The sequence below is a fragment of the Thunnus albacares genome, chromosome 5 (genome assembly GCF_914725855.1).
Source record: "Thunnus albacares chromosome 5, fThuAlb1.1, whole genome shotgun sequence".
Taxonomy (NCBI): domain Eukaryota; kingdom Metazoa; phylum Chordata; class Actinopteri; order Scombriformes; family Scombridae; genus Thunnus; species Thunnus albacares.
In genome coordinates, this window is record NC_058110.1 from 14,347,811 (window position 1) to 14,368,020 (window position 20,210).

At 41.8% G+C, this 20,210-nt stretch overlaps 1 protein-coding gene and 1 long non-coding RNA gene across 7 annotated transcripts in view; one reads left to right on the forward strand and one right to left on the reverse strand.

The window, feature by feature from the left end:
* LOC122982554 (forkhead box protein J3-like) overlaps positions 1-20,210 on the reverse strand; it is a 66,131-nt gene that overhangs the window by 42,095 nt on the left and 3,826 nt on the right. For all 6 annotated transcript variants that reach the window (XM_044351922.1, XM_044351920.1, XM_044351921.1 and 3 more), the window contains exons 2-3: positions 14,284-14,407; positions 13,513-13,988 (exon numbers count right to left, since the gene is read on the reverse strand). In XM_044351922.1, the coding sequence (XP_044207857.1) occupies positions 13,513-13,872 (360 nt within the window). In that variant the 5' untranslated portion in view covers positions 13,873-13,988; positions 14,284-14,407. The remainder of the gene's footprint in view (positions 1-13,512; positions 13,989-14,283; positions 14,408-20,210) is intronic.
* Positions 5,481-6,136, forward strand: LOC122982555. The gene is made up of 2 exons (XR_006403494.1): positions 5,481-5,581; positions 5,660-6,136. It is a non-coding gene; the product is annotated as an uncharacterized LOC122982555 (long non-coding RNA).

Here is a 20,210-nt window from a genome sequence, read left to right on the forward strand (position 1 = left end):
CCCTACTTCTCACTTGATTTATGATCCCAGTAAACGCTTTTCTAATGAGGTTATGGTTTCAGTTGCTTGTTTCAAGTCTTCTTCAATAAAGCATGATGTTCATTTTATAAATTATGGTCCCATGAGAGTGAAACAGACAATAAAGCAGCGTATGCTTTAGGGCGTGGCTACCTTGTGATTGACAAGTCACTACCACGGCAATAACATTGATAACTTAAGGTAACCATGGCGTAACCCCAGATTCACAGAGTATAGGCGTAACCGTCGCTATTCAGTGTGTTTTCGGTTCATGAATGTTAATTGTAACATTTTGGTCGCCTAAAAAAGTCTTGATCAGCATTTAGTTGTACTGTGAGACCATCTAAGGAGTCGGATGTTCAGTTTTTCCAGTAAATACATTTTTAATGGTTTTAGGCCTGTTTTTTGCTAGCGAAGATTAGCATTAGCATTAAACATAGACTGTAAATGCACAATGCTAACCAAGCTAGCAGCTAGCACTAGGATCAGCTCCACTCTCTCATCCAAATATGGTCACTTCTGGCTCCAAAAATCCAAGATGGCGACGGTCAAGTTGCTAAACTCAAGGCTTCAAAATGGCAGTCCACAAACCAATGGGTGATGTCACAGTCTATGGTGAAATCCAACATATTGGGTCACTGTGGTTTTGGGGATGGGCGAGCCGCAGAAGTTGGAGAAAAGATAAACTGTAGTTTGTAAGTTTGTTTGAAAATAAATTCACTAATGTGGCTGGCTGGGAGTCTATTGTGCAAGATAAGAAAGGAACCATTCATGTCTGTGGCTGTGTAAATCCCACAGAAAACTGCTCAACTGGGTGTCTGTAAGGAGACTAAGATCATAGGGCCAAAGGTTTGCTGGTCGGGGTATTAACCTATGGAGGGCCAATGGAGTTTGACGTGCACACACAAATGCACACCCACGCTGCAGCATTCAGGAGAGTCTCTCCCATGCCCTTCAGGATAAATGTATTGTGGTGTCAGAGAGGTAGTCCTTGTGCGCCCACAGACAGAACAAGAGATAGAGAAAAGAGAGAAAAGGAAGGAAGATAGAGCAGGAAGGCATATTTAGAGAGAGGAGAGACAGAGATTTTATTAACTTTCAGCTGAATCCATACAGTGCATAAAGAGAAGGTAAAATGTGGTAAAGTTTGAAGGTAAGGCAGAAGGCAGAGGAGAAGGAGCTAGGAGGAGGGAGGGTACAAGAGGCACAAAGAAGTAAAGAGCTGGAGTCGGCTAGAAGAGGAAGTGTGGGGGTACACGCACATACGGACAGATGTCTCAGATGTGAGAGTCTCCTGGGTTCTGAGCATCATTGAGACACCTTATTATATCCTGATGGTGACGGAGTGACAGACGCTCCGTGAGAATGCGGGGTTGAATACAAGTCACTACTTCAAACCCCATCTAATACATATTCATTTCATTTGATGGACCCTTCCCCCGCCCTCTTCACTCCCTCACTGAAGTACTTCACACAAGTCATCTATAAGATGAGAGGTTTGTGTGTGTGTGTGTGACTGTGGAGTGTGTGTTTATACACTGTGTATGTGCCTGAATGTGTGTTTGTGTGTGTGCAGCCGTGTGTATTTCAGTATTCGCTCTGTTTTGCTTGCACCTGCGTATACGTGTGTATGTAGGCAGGTGTGTGTGCACCTGTGCATGCGCCTGTGACTGTGTGCAGCTATGTACACACCTGTTCATCTGTGTTAAGGTGTGTGTGTGTGTGTATGTGTATGCATGTTTTACAGCATGAGTCTAACATATCTGCTTACAGATATGTTTGTGTGGTGAAAAGAGAGGGAGAGCAAGGTGAGTGAGTGTGTATGTGTGTGTGTGTGTGTGTGTGTGTTTGTGTGTGACAACAAAGACATCTCAGACGAGGTGGAAGTAGGGTTGCTGCTGTCTCTGGGGATCTTGCAAGAAGCTCCAAAACAGGAAGGATACACTAAAATGCAGTGTATCATTCCAACCAGCAGGCCCTGCTGGAGCAAAATGTGCCCAAAACCAGCAACTTCTCATTTAAAAAGGGGAAAAAAAGTCAAATGAATACAGTTTCTTATCTTTTATACTATCTTGTGATCCCTCAGATTTAATTTGCAACTCTTTGGAGGTTCCAGACCTCCAAATTGGGAACCACTGTCCTGAGCTGCCAAATATTACAAGTAACACTTCACAGACTAGCTACCATCCTCCCTGTGTCACATCCGTAAGATTTCTCATCTCACAACTGATTTAGAAAGACAAATCCTTTCAGCTGTTATTTTAATATACTGTTTCAAAAATAACAGCAAGACCAAACTAGCTGGCAGGGCAGCAAGAGGTCACGGTGGCACACTTCCTGTTGCTGGTTGTGTCGAGCAGAACGCTGCGGTGAAGTGACAGCTTCTGTCAGCGGCTTTCCGGGAGAGGAGGTGAGTGAGCGGGGACGGAGGAAGGGTGAGCTCTGATTGTGCTCTGCACCCCAATAATGTTTGACAGTCTCCTTTTTCTATTCTCCCTGACAAGTATGAAGACCAGTCCAGCGTGAGTTTCTGAACTACATGGAAGTGAGCTGTGTCGAGCCGCTCAGGACTGAGCTCCGTTCATGTCTACTGAAACTGCACTGGTTAGGCAGAAATAGACAAAATCCACACTTCAGGCATCGGTGTACGTCAACCAAAGTGCTTGTCATATGGACACATGCTCAGTGGTGCCGGACAAATCAAATCCAAAAAGTCCACCAGTCGAGGGGAACGACAGAGCACTTAAGTAATGAACACTTTGGCAGCACCCACTCATGGCGATGCAAAACTGCATTTGAACTTGAGTATTTGGTTCTTGCTGGAGAGGCTGTCTGAATCAAACCTTCCTGGCACATCAGATCAATACAGACAAAACACAGTGGGATACTATGCACAACATCATGGGAAACCATTAGGAAAGCTTACACTGCTCAAGATAAACAAACATAAAAAATAATATCGCAGGTGACTGGGTGTAACGTGACAGAGGAAAAATCTTGCAACAACACATGTACAGCTTATGGTCACCTCACAGTAGGATCCCCAGAATCTGCACCAATGTTCAAGCCCATTTTATAGGCCAAGCGTGCCGAGGTGAGACAGTCAGCACTGTTTGAACTCCTCTGTCAAGCTCTCCTTTTTCATTCTTTATACAATTATTTCTGTCAGTTTTAGTGTGTACAACATAGTGCAACACTATTCAAAGAAAGCCTGTCTGAAAGTGTGCACTGTTATCTCCATGTTTCAACAGTTATCACATCTCTACTCACTCTGACGGCCAGCTTTTCACCCCGCCTTTCAGTGCGGCCACTCAGAACAACACTTTTGCCTTCCAATGTGGTCAGAGATGTTGTATTAACTGGTTATTTTAAAGCAAACCCCCAACTTAAGTCATCTAAATCTAAATCTAAATCTGCATTTTGGCCAGCGTTTTATCCCTTGAAAAATTGAGCTTTCTCAAAATCTAAGACATAAGCCTGCTCAGACACCATCTGGTGGTAAAGTTAAGAGGTCAGAGTTCTGTCACCTTTAACCCTCTCTGTGATTCCTCCATTTAATTGTCAGTACAGCCTATCACATTACATTAATTTGTCATTATGTCATATGACCTCGCAATCATAAAATAGTGACTTTGGTCAATGTCTCAGTGTAGCAGCATAGTAGCTGTTGTTTGTCTGGTTTAACAGTATTTATGAGCCACAATTTCTCTTCTTGCTCAGTTGTCTGAATACAGAATATAAATGAGAACAAATAAATAGTGAGTTTGGCTCTAAAGTATAAGTGAACCAAATGGAGGTTTAGAGGTTTGAGATTCAGCAGAGTAATGACTATGTTTCTGGTCCACTCCTTAGCAGATGTTGACTGTGATGCACAAGTTTGTTTGCCGAAACCAAAGAGTATGAAGAACAGATGTAGCCATTTTCGTCTTGTTTCTGTGTTTCAGGGTGGACAGTGATCTTTATTCTCTACCAAAATGACCTGAAAGCGCTAGTGTGGAGGTGTGTCGTTTTCACATGTAAACTGTGTTTTAAGATTATGCCACATTAGTGAGGATGTAGTCATAAAGAAAGAGAAATGCCTTAGTGGTTTTATGTAACCAGAGTACAAACTAACTAAATTACCAACAGCTGAGGAGGCAGTTTTTATATTTTGATTTTGTTTCACATAGATTTTATACTTTCGTTCCATTATTTTATTCCATTAATTTTTGAAAAACTCTACAAATTGAATCAACTGTTCACAGTTGATTTGTCTTTAGACAAAAACATACCAGTGTCCGTTTTATCTGACTGGCCTTCCTTTTAAAAAATCACCACATAGGTTTCACTTGCACATATCACCCGATGCACTTGAGCAAGGCTTCTTTAACGCTGTCATTTTAACTTTACCAGAAAAAAAACATCTATAATTTCTTCTTCTGTTCTATAAAAGTCAAACAGCTCTGTTGTAATTTGGAGTCTGACAAAAGACAGGCTAATGTCTCTTTTTGGGATAAAAACCCAGGGACTAGCTAATAAGCTCATTCTGTGGTATTATTGTTGCATTCCAGAGTGCTCGGAAAACCAGCCTTAAGCCTATTATTAGCCATATGGAGAGTGCTACAGGCCTGGCTGGTTAGAGAGGGAAACGCAGAGCTGGATGGGTGCCAAATCCTCGAGGAGATAGCAAGAGAAATTCCTCAGTTTTAATTAAGAATTTAATACTGAGACTGCTATTAGTGATTAGTATGTAATTAAAAGCTCTAGCAGTGTTTCACATACAAGTATAATTAATAGCTGCATGTATGTGTGCTGTGTGCGTGCACATGCGTGTGTATGGAGGGAGGAGGGAGCCTAAAAATGACACGGATAATCTTAATTTGTTCGTCAAACATTAGCAACAGTTTATATTAAAAATACAAGTGTGGTGGAGGGAGGGTGCCTCTGGTATATATTGACTCATAAAGAAATGTCATCGCATGCAGAAAAAATTGAGGCTATTATTGTTTCATGGTTCACCTTTAACTTCGACCAGATTGGGAGAACACACAGTTTGTTGCAAATGGGATGTCTGCAGATATAAATCTTTGCCTATGAAACATTGGTTTTGTATGAAGGAAAGGAAGGAAGGAAGAAAGGAAAAATGATAAGAAAGAAAGATTATTTTATCGGCTATACAGTGCCTTGAATAAGTATTTCCCCCCTGGACTTTTCCACATTTTGTCATGCTAATACCTCAAATTAAAATGGATATTTTTGGGATTGTATGTAATGGACCAACAATTTTCTAATAATTTTATAAACAGTCATTTTAAAATGAGGGGTATATTACATGGTTTTCAAAATTACAAATAAAAATCTGAAAAGTTTTGACTGCATATGTATTCACCCTTTGCTGTGAAACCTCTAACTAAGATCAGGTGCAACCAGTTGCCTTCAGAAGTCACATAATTAGTTAAATGGAGTCCACCTGTGTGCAATTTAATCTCAATATAAATACATGTGTTCCGTGAAGGCCTCAAAGTTTGTTAGAGAACATTACTAAACAAACAGCGTCATGAAGACCGAGGAGCTCACCAAACAGGTCAGTTGTAAAGTTGTGGAGATGTACAAAGCAGGGTTAGGTTATAAAAAAGTATCCAAAGTTTTGAATTTCTTACAGAGCAGCATTAAGTGCATCATTAGAAAATGGAAAGAACACGGCACGACAGAAAATCTACCAAGAGAAGGAAGCAGGCCAAGAGAGCATTAATCAGAGAAGCAACGACGAGTCCAGTGGTAACTCTGGAGGAGCTGGAAAGATCTACAGCTCAGGTGGGAGAATCTGTCCACAGGGCAACTATTAGTTCTGCACTCCACAAATCTGGCCTTTATGGAAGAGTGGCGAGACGAAAGCCATTAAGAAATCCTGTTTGGAGTTCACCACAAGCCATGTGGGAGACACAGCAAACATGTGGAAGAAGGTTCTCCGGTCAGATGAGACCAAAATTGAACTTTTTGGCCTGAATGCAAAACACCATGTGTGGCAGAAACAAGGGCTGAACGATTGTGAAAAAATATCTACTTGCGATTATTTTGACTGATATTGCAATTGTGATATGATTTGTGATATTAGAGGGATTAAATTTTTACATCATTATTCTCATTTTATTTTTTTATTTTTTTTTTTTTTTTTTGCTGAGATCAATACCAAACAAAGATGTTTTCTTCAGTCTGTAGAATATGATGTGTAGGCCACGACATCTCACGACAATATTTAATTTAAAGCTGGAGTTCAGGTTCTGTCTCCCCCTTCTGGCAGAGAGAGTGAAGGGGGGCTCTCGGCTGTGATTGCCTGACACAGGCGTGCAGCATGCTCTCACGCTCACCCAGAATGACAGGCACACAGAGAGGGCCGGTAAAAACGGATATGTTTTGACGGCCTACCAGGATTTGTCCCAGTATGCCAGCACAACACTGGCCGTACATTTGGGAAGTCTACAAGAGCTACACGATTAACAGCCAAACGGCCAGCGTGGGAATGACGCCCCTGACATGAGATTTAAAAATTCTGTATACTGTGAAATACAGAGAGATTTATCTAGTGGTGAGAGGCTTAATCAGCACTGTGTGAACTTGTTTGGCAAGGGCTTGAATGTAACAGACATTCATTTATATGTAAAAGTTCCGCGCTGCAGGTTTAAAATGGTATTTTGACACACATTTCTCCTTTAACAAATATTGCGCCTCCTGTGATTTGAAAATTGCAGTAGGCCATGTTGCGATTTCAATAAAATTTCAATTAATTGTTCAGCCCTAGCAGAAACCCAACACTGCACATCACCCTGAGCACAACATCCCCACAGTGAAACACAGTGGTGGCAGCATCATGCTGTGGGGATGCTTTTCATCAGCAGGTACTGGGAAACTGGTCAGGATTGAGGGCAAGATGGATGGAGCCAAATACAGAAAAATTCTTGAAGAAAATCTGTTTCAGTCTGCAAGAGACTGAGACTAGGGTGGTGGTTCACCTTCCAGCAGGACAATGACCCTACAGCCAGAGCTACACGGGAGTGGTTCAAGGCAAAGAATGTTAATGTCTTAGAGTAGCCCAGTCAAAGCCCATACCTCAATCCAATTGAGAATCTGTGGCGAGACTTGAAAATTGCTGTTCACAGACGGTCTCCATCCAATCTGACTGAGCTTGAGCTATTTTGCCAAGAAGAACGGGCAAAAATTGCAGTCTCTAGATGTGCAAAGCTGCTGGAGACATACCCTAAGAGACTTGCTGCTGTAATTGCAGCGAAAGGTGGTTCTACCAAGTATTGTCTCAGAGGGGGGTGAATACTTGTGGATCCAGCAGATGTCTGCTTTTTTGTCTTAATTATTGTTTGTGTCACAACAAAAAGTATTTTACACCTTCAAAGCACCATGCATGTTGTGTTAATCAAATGGTAAAAAGCCCAATAAAATCAATTTGAATTCCAGGTTGTAACACTGCAAAATGTGGAAAAGTCCAAGGATGGTGCAAACTTATGCAAAGCACTAACACTGGCTCATGTATCTCAAGATGTTTTCATATTACAGCACAGAAATCTCTGGAAAAGTTTGACAGAGCACAACTTATGACGACATGCTTAGCCTCTGTGTGACTTGAAGCTCTTGGCAAAAGTCCAATTTTTATGATTTTTATTTTCTATCATCAGTAATAAAGTCTTATCTATACACATAATTATTTAGGTCACCAATGTGATCATGTCAGTATGAGATCATTTTTGGAGGGTTTAGAATTTCTTTAAATGAACAACTTAAAACAGACTTTCAGAAATGCACTGTGAAGATGTGGTAAAGCTGAATTTGAGCAGTTGTTGCTGTTTTTGTAACTGAAATTGGGATTTTGTTTTCTAAAGGTTAATTAAATAAGCTATCAGCTCTCAGATTTGATAGCAAAGTATCAAAAAAATCATTTTCAGGGTCAAGGTTGAATTTGATTTACAAGCAATCTATATTGTATACCAAAATTTCATCAACACAACATCAAGTGGGAGACTTTGACCTTGAGACCTATTTACACACACGTGCACGCACATGCACGTGCGAACACGCACGCAAACATCTGGCCAGCAGACTGGTCCAACATGACATGTAGACTGGGAATGCTGGACAGTTCTCATGTGTTACTTAGTGACGAGGGGATAAACACACAGTTAGAGGTGAGACTCAATAGAACAAACAGACGGCTGAGGCATTTTCCAAGTCACCACTATCAGACACTTTTAAAAAAAAAAATGTCTCAAAAAGTGCACTCACACACATACACAAGTATGCAGCTGTACACCCACATACACATCTGTCCCCGTACATACAAAAAACCCATCTTGTACACAGAGCTACAAACACAATCACTACACAGTGTAGAGGTACAGATACAAACACTGCACACTGTGTTTTTGCACAGATATTCCACAGATTGTCCTAAAGCTGAATCACAACAAGCACAGCCCAGTGGTGAAATTTTAGTTGTGTTCATGAGACTAAAGCTCAGGAGCCTTTGTGCAGCTACAGCCACATAATGACTCCCAGCAGCCAATGACAACAGCCTTCCTCCACATACGTAAGTACACTTGACACTGTGCACCAACCTCCGCTGTGCTCAGTCGCAGATCTCCCACAGAGAAGGGAAGAGAGGATGTGAGCCAGAATAATGGCCCAGTGCTGATTCATATCAGGTGATTGTCTGTGACATGTGGTGTTCAGCCAAAGGCCAAAGGCCATTGTGGTAGTGCTGCCCTTTACAACGTCACATTAGGCCTTGCTAATTCGCAGGCAATTAGCCTGGCTGCATGGGAGCTAGCCTGAGGCGACGGGGGTCGCAAGAGAGCAGGTTAGTCTGCACAGACTACAACATGCCATTTGGTGAAGGTACAGGTCTAGACTGCATTTCTGAAGTGGTAAATAATGGGGAAAGCCTTCATATTTCAATAGTAATGTAATGGTGAGGTAAGCTTTGAATATTCAACATTTCCCATCATAATATTCATCCTGAATAGAATATAATACAGGAGAATAGAACAGAAGTTTCATCACGGATGAAGATTTTTTTTCATTTAATCAATACATTATCATTATTTAGTCTTTAAAATGTAAAAAATATATGATAAATACCCATCACCAGTTCCAGTAGCCCAAGGTGATGTCTTTTTTTATCTGACCAGCAGTTCAAAACCTATTTACAATAACAACCTGCCAAAAGCAACAAATCCTCATATTTGAGAGGCTGGAACCAGAGAATGTTTGGCTTTTTTGTTAGATGAATTACTTTAATGATTGATCCATTATCCAAAATTGTTCCGTCACTCGATTACTTGACTAATCGTTTCAAAACTTAATAGAATAAAACTAAATAAAATAGAAAAGAAGATTCCACCAAGGTGAAAATATTATTTAACCAAGACATACAATCAGCACAAAAACAACCCATAGCAGAACAGATCAAGACAGTGCATAAACAACACGTTCTCACTCCCAACTCGTCACATACCGAGGCTTGGTCAGGACCCCCTGGCGTCACTTTTTAACGCATTGGGTACCCCTTTAGCGTAATTTTTCAACGTGCAGTATCACAGCAGTCACTGTTAAAAAACAATTATATTTTATGGTGTGATAACGCTGTGGTCTGGTTAGGTTTAGGCACAAAAACCACTTGGTTAGGGTTAGACGAAAGATAATGGTTTGGGTTAAAATAAAAAATAAAATAAAAACGGCAAGGTGGTCTCAAACCGTGCTCTCTGCTGATTTCCAACTTTCAGATGTTGTGGGAGTTCAACAGAAGTCTATCGGACTACCCTGCACGTTGAAAACGACGCTAACGGTGTACCCATGCATTAAAAAGTGACGCCACAGGGTCCTGACCAAGCGTCAGTATGTAACAAGTTGGGAGTGAGAATGGGCTGGCATAAAATAATAAAACAGCATAAAAGAAAAGCCAATTATGCTAATTAAGGGAGGTTTAAAATATTAAACAAAAAATATTATTGGACAGGTGTAGAATCCAGGTAAAATCCAGATTGCACATTCTCAAAATACCAAAAACTGACTCACTGTCACAAACTGGCCAATCAGAGACAAAGATAGAAAGCAATTAAGAGAAATCTCTGTGTGGCTTTGGTCTCCCGCTGCACACTCATTATAAGATGAGGTAAAGGTGGGCCCGAGGGCCACGGGAGTGGGGGGACACGTGGGTGTGAGAGGGCTGCGAGGGGACTGCAGAGGGCATGGGAAACTAGAGCAGAGCACAATGTAGGACACAGATAGAAAGAGAGAGAGAGAGAGGGAGAGGTTGGTAAAGAAAGATAACATAGGGGCGATGATGCCAGTCCTGTGATACAAAATAATACTGGAATGATGCAGTCTGATGCAACACTGTTTGCATTCCTCTCCAGTATACTGTATCTCCACTCCAGTGTAGCTTTAAAAACAGAAGTGCTATGCATGCATGTTACACAAGATGAATCTAAGAGCGCCAACGAACTTCATAAACAAATGGCTTATGCATGCGTGTGCTATTTAATTTCATGATTTTTTTTTTTGTTACAGAGTCTACACCTCCTCCACAGATCTGGAGGAAGCTTCTCATCGTTACTTCTCAGATGAAAAGAGTTCTCCATATTCATTTCCCGCTGAGACAAAAATCTCATGACCTTGGAAACTACATGATTATAACGGCTAACTAGATTGGCCGTTTAATGCATTTGAAAGTGTGTGTGTGTGTGCGTGTGTTTGTGTTTGTGTGCAGATGCACCACATGAAGTAAGACTGATTTCTAAGGATGGAAGCTGGATGTGTGTGTGTGTGTGTGTGTGTGTGTGTGTGTGTGTGTGTGTGCGTGTGTGCGTGTGTGTGGTGAGTGTGTATGACTGTGTGTTGTCCTGGTTTCAACTCTGCCGTTCCTGCACTCTCACATTATCATACAGAGCAGACGGAGTGCGTGTGCTGGGTAGTAAAACTCTCCTCTGCTCTCTGACAGTCTCCTCTCTCTTCTCTCCCCGCCCCCCGCCTCCCCCCCCCCCATCTCCTCTCCTGCTGAGCTCCCCATGTGTAATCTGTAGACTGCACACGTACACTGCCTACCTGAGTGGGAGTCTCTTGGTGGGTGTACAAGCTTGTGTTGTGTGTGTGTGTGTGTGTGTGTGTGTGTGTGTGTGCATGCATGTGTGGCAGAGGATGAAGGAGATGGCAAACACGACGGACCGCGTATGAGGCATTTCGGAAAAGCTCAAGTGTTCGACTTCAATCGGTACATTCAGAAAACACACATTTCAAAGTGTGTACTTGCAACGTGTGTATGCGTGAGCCGACAATGTCTGCCGAACGTGGCAGCCAGACAATCTCTGTGTCTGCGTCCCACTGTGTACAGCTGACAGCAATCACCTGAACTGGAATGAACCAGACTTATGTAACTTTCCCTGTGACGGCCATAGCTGGTATAAAACAAGCCCCACTGTGTTGATTCGGGTCATCCAGGAAGCAAAAGTTAACAGCCTTTTCTCAAAGACAAACACAGAAATGTGACTTGTGATCTACCTTAAAATCCTGCAGAGTGCTTAATTTGTTACTTTACAGGCTTACAAAATGTCAGTTCATGCACAAGTCAGTGGTTGTGAAAATGTTTTACAATACAATGTGTAAAACTCTTTTATTGGTATCTTAAATAGAAAGAAAAAAAAAATAGATGGGACAATCTGAATTAGCTTGTTGTTTGAGAGTGTGTTGTAGTCTAAGAAGCATATTCCGTCAAGTATTGTGTATTGTTCATGTGGCCATGACCTCAGTGGAAAGCTGCACAACTTTGAGTTATGTTTCTAACTACAAACTCACCGCATTGATCTCATGGACGAATGCCAGAACATGTGAAAATAAAACCACCATCAGTATAGTGCTTTAATGATGCTACTAGAATGCAGCCGCACACACAAATCAATGAATCTAGAGGTGTAATTATGGGATACTAAAACATCCTGGCACCCAAATACAACCAGAAAGAGAAAGCAGTCATAAGCTGCGGAGAGAGAAAAGCCTGAATGGTCTCAATAACCCCTATCCTCTCCCTCTCTGAACAGAAAACTAATTGATTGAATCCTACGTGCAGGTAAGAAGCACTGCCAACACAACCTGGCTTGTATCATAACCTTTTTGTCTCAGTTTCTGGCATGCATCTCTGCTCGGGGAATGGTGTGTAGAAGATTATAGACGGGGAACAAACACAGGTTGGTGAAAGGAAACGAAGAAAAGAGGAGAGGAGTGAGTGAGTGACTAAGAGAGAGAAAGGAGAGGAGGAGGAGGGGGGAGGAGGGGGGGGCGGTGGTGGAGTGCAAGTGCTTGGGAGATGAAGATAGAAAGTGAAAGAAAGAGAAATAATGAGAGAAGAAGAAAAATGTTCCTGCTCTCAGCGAGATGAATAGGTTGATAGTTTGCAGACAGCCTTTTCAATGTGTCAGTGGAAGGACTATATCCATCCTCTTCTTCACTAATAAGGTAGAGAATCCCCAAGACACAACTGTAGGGATCTATTCATTTGTCTCCAATAACACAGCCACCTTTTCTGCTCATATTAGCCAGGATTTGCATAGCTACATTTACATAAGGATTTAATAATGTCGGCTGAATGAGACGAAATGCATCTGTCAATCAATCCTGGTTCACTAAAAGGTTTCTGTGCTCTTCAAGGCAACCGCTGGATCAGATTTGTGTATTTTGAGCACTAGAAATAGGGCTGAGGGGGTTCAGTAGCGTTTGATCAAATCTGAATTCAGTATCAAATCCGCTTGTCAAATACAAAGTCTTTCAAATCCCTTAATGAATCTTGGTTTAGCTTTCAACATTTGTGAGTTATGAATGATTTAACTAAAACTCAGAGATTCAATTGAGATATGTATTCACCTTCACCTTGGGTGGGAAGGTAGAAACAAGACGACTACAACCTGAAAATAAGATGAGCACTATGATATGATATTAAACATTGAAATAGCAGGTGTCACCTACTTACTTTTGCCCATCTTATATTTCAAGAACTAATTGCTACAAAACAAGAGGTCCTAATTCAGAACTACAGTACTAAGCTGAAGTTTAAATTATTGTTATGATATATATGTGAAACTATAACTGGCATATTCATATTTCTACTGGGAAACTTATGCAACACACGTCTCTACTGGTCTTGTTGGCCTGCAAAAACCATTCGCATTCCAACCGTAATCATAGAGTTGTGTAGAGAGTGCTGTTACAGAATTAACGTTAATTAGCTACAGCTAATATAATTTGTTGTTGCCAGTTTTTCTCAAGAAGGTTTTGTACACTGCTCTTTCCTCACAAAAAAGAGAACGAGAAGAGATTAAAAATGTGTCGGTAAGTAATATATTAGCCTTTAGATCTAGACAAATTTGGGTATTTGTGCAAATAGGAACCAGCTATCGGAGCTCAACCCCTTTCAGCAAGACCCCAAATCACATAACATTTCTCTCATTTATCTCCTCTTACCTTCCAGCCGCTGCCCGCTTCTCGGTAGTAGGGGAAGTTGTCACAGATCCACTGGTAGATCTCACTGAGGGTCATCCGTTTGCGCGGTGAGCCGTTGATTGCGAAGGTGATGAGGCTGGCGTAGCTGTACGGCGGTTTACCGTCTCTGTGCTGTGCAGCTTCTTCCTGGTCCAGTGTTGTTCCTGGGTCCAAATGGGTGATTTTCTTGCCAGGTCCGTGGCCGTGATGGTGACCATGGTGGTGGTGTCCATGGTGGTGGCCGTGGTGGTGGCCCGCATCTGTCTTCTGGATGGCCGCCCTCATGCTGAGCTGGGGGAGCCAGTCCATTGAGGTCAGGCTACTCTCCAGCTCAGAGGTCATTGTGCTTGTAGGTCAAGGGGTCAAAGGGGGAAGGGTGCGCGGCTCAGCGACGTGGCGTGTGGACGATCTCCCGTTGGCTCACTGAAAAGGTGCTGTGCAGCAGCCTTGGCTCAAATCTGGAAGAGCAGGGGGTTTGTTTACTACGTCTATTCCTCTCCTTTTGCTGGAGCAGAAAGCACACTTGGCAGAGAAACACAGATGTTAACTTGCACATTATTTTCCACATACAGTGTATGGCTGACTACAGTATGTAGCTTTGTATAATGGAAAAACTAAATATTTTGGCATGGTAACCACTTGCTCTTTAACATTGCAAGATATGATCTGTGATGTAAGCTGTGGATAAGACAAAACTTTAATCAAACAGTGAGAAGCAAAGCAATACAGGGGACTAGGTATTAAGTGTCTTACTCTTCCCAGTCCTTTCCATCTTTCTTTGGGCCAAAGCATCTGGGGAAGTCACCGAAGTGAAAGGTAGAGTCCTTCCCTCGTGCATGTTCACAAGTTCTTCATTTAGTCACTGCAATGGCCACTGCTGCAACGCACAAACACAAAACCACACAAGACGGTGAGCTTGCTCTGCCAGACAGCCTTCATAAGATATTAATATCGTGCAACCGCTCAACTGGCCTCGGCATCTGTCCAACCCGATTAAAACTCTTCTCCCTTTCTCTCTCTCTGTTCTGTCTATCTGGATTGCCTCTCACTCTCATACCCTCCAAAGTGGAAATGGCAATTGGATCTGCAGAGTGACTAAAAGCTGGGGAATTGTTTTCACAAGTGTCTGCCAAATGGGGGGGGGGGACTGCGCGGGAGGAATTCCAACCCTCTGGAGGAGCTGAAAGGCTCGTCCCCTTTCCCTCTCTGTGTACCCCCCCACCTCCCCCCACACTGTGTTCTCATTCTCTGACTCTCGACGTGCCTCACTCTCCTGTCAAGTCCATGCCCACCCACCCCCCTCCTCACCCCCCACATCCCCTCCTCCTCTTCTGTGATCCATCTCAGACAAACACAATCAATGAAAAAAATCAAGAAGCCTCAATATTTTAATTTGGTAGCTATTTTTAGAGCACTGCTGAACTTGAAAATGTGTCCTCTTGTTTAAGTAGAGTAGAAAGTTTCGTTTTTGTAATGGAGTCTTTTTGCAAATAGTTTTAGCATGAATCAGGACAAAAGACAATCATTTTTTTACATGAGAGTGAAAATTATTCAGCAATTGTTCTGTACTTCTGTCAGTCACAGAATTTTTGTACATTTGTCACTACTGGACTGAGAACGTCATGTAACTGTTACTCATCACTGGAGTGAATATGTTGCTTTCTGATTCAACAAAGAAATTTGCCTTGCTTAGTGGTTGATGCTTTCGGAAGATAAATTATGTAAAATGCAGGTAAACCTACGAGTTTTGAAAAAAAAAAAAAAAAGTTAGATAGAGTGGGCCAATAGATAAATTGCTGCCAGTAGTTAACAAAGGCTGTATAGATTTATCCAGAAATCTACATCTAAAAATTCATCTTGCATCTCATACAGTAACCTTCATGTGTCCTTCAACAACAAAGAGCCTATTGGCCCACGCATTTTCCATTCATGCTCACTGTATATAATCAAGGTGGGAGAACTTCAATGACTCTGCCTACCAAGAGGAACACAAACCCCTCTGTCTCTCCTTCCACCAATCCCCCTGGAGAGCCCAATACACCAGGAAGACGAAGAAGGGAAATACTCAGCTCCTGCAAAAAAATCTTGTTAATTACAAGCAGAAAAAAACAAATGTTTATCAGCCGACTCATCAAGCCAAACAAGCCAGGCAGTGGGACTAGGGGAAGGAAAGAGAAACCGAGAGGAGAGATATGCCCGATGAGGCCTCTTGCACAACACCACCCCCATCTCCTCCTCAAGGCCCTGCCACTGTGGGAGAAACCATAGCTAACCCCCCCTCTTCCAAATCCCAGGAAGCAATCTTAATTAGTGCACCTTTTTTTTTTTTTTCGCTGAAGGGAAGGTAGCATTGCCAGTTGTAGTGGTGGTGGGTAGGTGGGGATGGGGGTGGTGACACACAAGACACAGAACAACAAGTACTTATTTTCCCCTCATTAAAAGGAGGCTCAAGCTGCAAATCAGCCTGCCACAAGCCCCGACCTGCTGTGCTGCCATGGCTGTTGTTGTTGAAGAAGTTTGGGAGCGTGGGCTGGCTGCATGGCGGCACGGTGTAGCTTCACACCGCTAGCCTGGTAAGGCGTCGGGATGATGAGTAATAGAAGAGAGCGGAGAAAGAAGAGGAGGGGCATGACTTGGCTTCTAGGGGAGAGGGTCCCTGCTGGGTGGATAGACGCAACCAATTAGACCTAGTCGACTCAGTCAACTGGTCCCACAGTGACTGGGCTAACCTCAGCGCCGAGCCTTTTGTTTCTGATATCTGCCGTGTTTCACATCAGCCTCAGAGGCCTGCTTGGTATCAGGGGAGAAAAATGATCACTGCAGAGATGACAGCTTACAGTGCATCTCTGCTTATCTTAAGGCTATCAGTTTACTGTACAATTTCATTGTTTTTTATTGTAGGATAAGAGATCCAAGAGTGCCGATGAACTCTTTAGGACCCACCATGATAATAAGATAAGCTCCAAAATGTCAACTAACGGTCAAAAAAAGTGTGACATACTTTATCAAAAAGGTCATTTATTCATCTCAGGTAATTGTTTTTGGTTTTCTGAGCATACTAAAGCATCCATACAGTCTATTGGCATCTGCTTAAAGTACTCATGATTGGCATCCTTCAGTTTCTTCACTCACGTAGCCTGGAAAAGTGTAAGCCCTGAGATGATAACATCATTGTCAGGTTCAGATGGGTATCAGACGTGTCTGTCTGTGATGTCGTTTGGAGACACTTTTCAGCCATATCCAGCAGTGTTTCAAAGACACACTGAAGACTGTTCAATGTTAAGGCTGTTAATACTGACTTGTCTGAGTTTGATATACTATTTATGATGTTGAAAATGATCCTTTACAATAGTAAATCAAGTCCATAAAAACACTAGGTTTTCATCTGCAATGGATCTAGCCTCCCAAAACATTCACTTTTTTTAACATTGTTTAAATTTGTTACTTTAAACACTATACTTTTATTATCAACTGTTATTATGTTATCATGACAGCAATTAAAACTCTAAGCCAATTTAAAAAGGAACCTAATTAAGAAAACTACCAGATTGTAAAGTCAATGTTCTATCTAACAATAACAACAAAAATGTATGTTTTTATTCACAAATAAGCAATTAAATAACATTGAACAGATACAGTAAATTTAATTATGGTTGAGAACATTGTCCCTGAAAAGAGTCAAACCTACCAACATAACTCCTGCACATACAAGTCTAAAGCCCACAAGAGTCAACTGTGCACCTTCATATGTGAGCTGGAAACATCAAATTATTGAGCAGACACATTTCAAAGAGCCGTAGTTGAATAGGAAATAAAGGTAGTGAACAGGGGATATTCTGGCAGATGATCATACAGAAAAACAGTGTTTGATTAAATAGTCTGAATGCTTGTAGTATGAATGTGCTTGGGAACATAAATTTTGAGAAGGACATTTTGGCTACCATTAGTAGGTATCAAAAGAGGTTCAAAATCTGGCAAAAAGGAGAACATGTGGCATCTGAGATTTTTATCTTTTACCCAACGAAAAAAGCATTTAAAAGTTAACTTTAGTAGCTTGAAAGTTGTGAGATATTAGCTGGCACTTCCAGAAAAGATTACAAGCATTAATGAAAAAAAAGGAGAACAGGGATTTGGACGTTTATGAACAAGAAATCTTTCTCCTCCAAAGAATTTAAATACATCACTCTCCACACTGTGGTTGGAGCTTTCATGACTAGGAACATTGTCCCTTTAAAAGAGTTGAGGGTGTGTGTGTGTGTGATTGAATGTATTCACCCATTAGACTTTGTAGCTGTGATGCACTCACTCAGCTGTATGCATCACTAACAGCTAACAGTCCCCCGCTGCTAGCAGGCTTTTAGACTGAGAGGCTTTACAGTTCTGCATTTTAATAGAGAACTTTGAATGGAGTGACGGGGGATGGGTGAGAGAAGGGGGGGAGGGAGCCAAAGGAAAGAGGCATCAAAATATTTTCAGAGGAAAATGAAGTAATGACAAAATACCCACCCGGAGCGTGCCGAGCAGAGGGGGTTTCTGGGAAGGACTGCCTTGGCAAGGGTAAGGCTAATGTGTCAAAAGAAAGTCTGTAAGCATACTGAGCGCTGTCATGTCTAGGAGTGTGGGCCATTCAAAAGAGGGAGGAAAAGGTCCAAAAAGCAGTATTGAACGTCTTAATTACTTTCTGCTTCAGTGCCAGAAAACATACCCCTGAAAAGGTTCAATTATGAGATATCAAGGCAAATCAGCTGCCCTTATGGTGGCTGCTTGCTCATCTCTCAATGGAGCTGGGTTAAGCAATTATGGTTTGATACTGTCTACTTATTCTCAAAAGGAGACCTGGAGAGGCATCAATGTAATGCACTGTTTCAAACTGAGATACATTTTGTGGCCTTAGTCCTTAAAGCGAGTGGTCAGGCAAATTAATGCATGAAAGGAAAACAAAAATGTGTAAAAAAAATAAGTAATACAGAGTGAGGACATAATTTATCCATGACAGAACAACACTTTCATGAGCAGTTTCTGGCTGCTGTCTGGTCCTTGTCAAACAAGTCAATCCAGTGGCATCTCGAATGGAACAGAACGTACTTATTCACTCCACTTTTCTCAGGTCTGAAAGAAAATCTGATTGAAAGAAGGAAAGAAAATCAGTAGGTTCCACTGAATCCCCGAAGGCCTAGAATAAAATATTTAACTCGCTAAGCCCACACAGAACATAACACCTGAAAACATCTGCCAAGGTAGAGGGAGTTAGCGACCCAGAAGACTTACCACTGCCGACTAGGAAAAAGCTATCACAATTCGAGATTTTGACAACGGCGAAGTTAAAAAGGCATATTTTGTCATAAATAAAACATAGGAGTGCAGCATTTCGGCAAACTCCCCCAACGAAAGGTCCCAAGAGAGATGGGATGCTGTTTGTGAACTCATGCTTTGCACAGTAAAGGGGGCTATAGCACTGCGTCACCACGACTCAAACTACATTCCCACATCCAACCCTATTCAGCGAGGACTACTCCTCTTTAAAAATTCATTAATTTACAGCAAAAATAGATTATAGATAGAAGCGCCCAACTGCACCAACCTAAAAAGTTTGGCTTGTGAATAGCATTAATAATGGAAGCGAGCATCCAAAACCTAGAGGCCCTGGCTCGGAGGCATAGCTTAGGTTTTGTTGCGCTTTATAATGGAGGGTAATTTACATTTTTTAGAAGTATTACAGCTTTTTGATGGTTGTTTATAATTACATTGTTTTACATGCAAATTGGCTAACAATTGTTACTCATTAAAACATAACCAGAAGAGTGCAACAACACTCTCAGCTTGTGTAAGACACAGGCTTTACACCAGGTTCACAACTGAAGTCCTGTCGCTGGCAGCACCGCTGCTGAGTTCAATCCAAATGACAGCCCTTTAAAAGTGATCACTCCCTATCTTATCTTTTACATCTTTCTCTTTCAAATCACAGCAATGTTTTCCTAACAGAATCAAAGAGGATTTTGACAAGATAAAAGGATTTACTGCATTTGAATTCAAATTATGTCTATTTTCCTGGGGACGACAAAAATCACAATGCCTGGGAACACTCAGAAAACTTAAAGGTACTTAAAAAGAGGGGAAGTTTGCTCTAATGCGTCGTCAGCCTGATGATAGAGGAGTCTGCTATGGCACAGTTAAAGGTAAATCAACATCTAAGGAGCCGCTGATTTCATATTGTGTATACAGCATATATAACAGACTGAGGATGAAGGTTTTCACATCCACTCAGTCGCAGTGGTCTGAAAATGACTTCTTATATCAGGTCATTTCAATCATGACTTTGTCTGAGTGAAGAATTAAAGGACCAGTGTGTAGGATTTAGGGGAACCTACTAGCAGAAATGGAATATTATATTCATAAGTATGTTTTAATTAGTGTATAATCACCTGAAAATAAGAATCATCGCATTTTTGTTACCTTAGAACGAACCCTTTATATCGACATAGAGAGTGGGTCCTTTTTCACAGAGCCCACCATGTTGCACCACCATGTTTCTACAGTAGCCCAGAAGGGACAAACCAAACACTGGCTCTAGAGAGGGCTTTTCATGTTTTTCACGAGTTTCACAGCCACTGTAGGTTCTCTTATATGCTTGGAAGGGGAGGGGTATTCAGTTGGTTGCAATCTGCAACCTCACCGCTAGA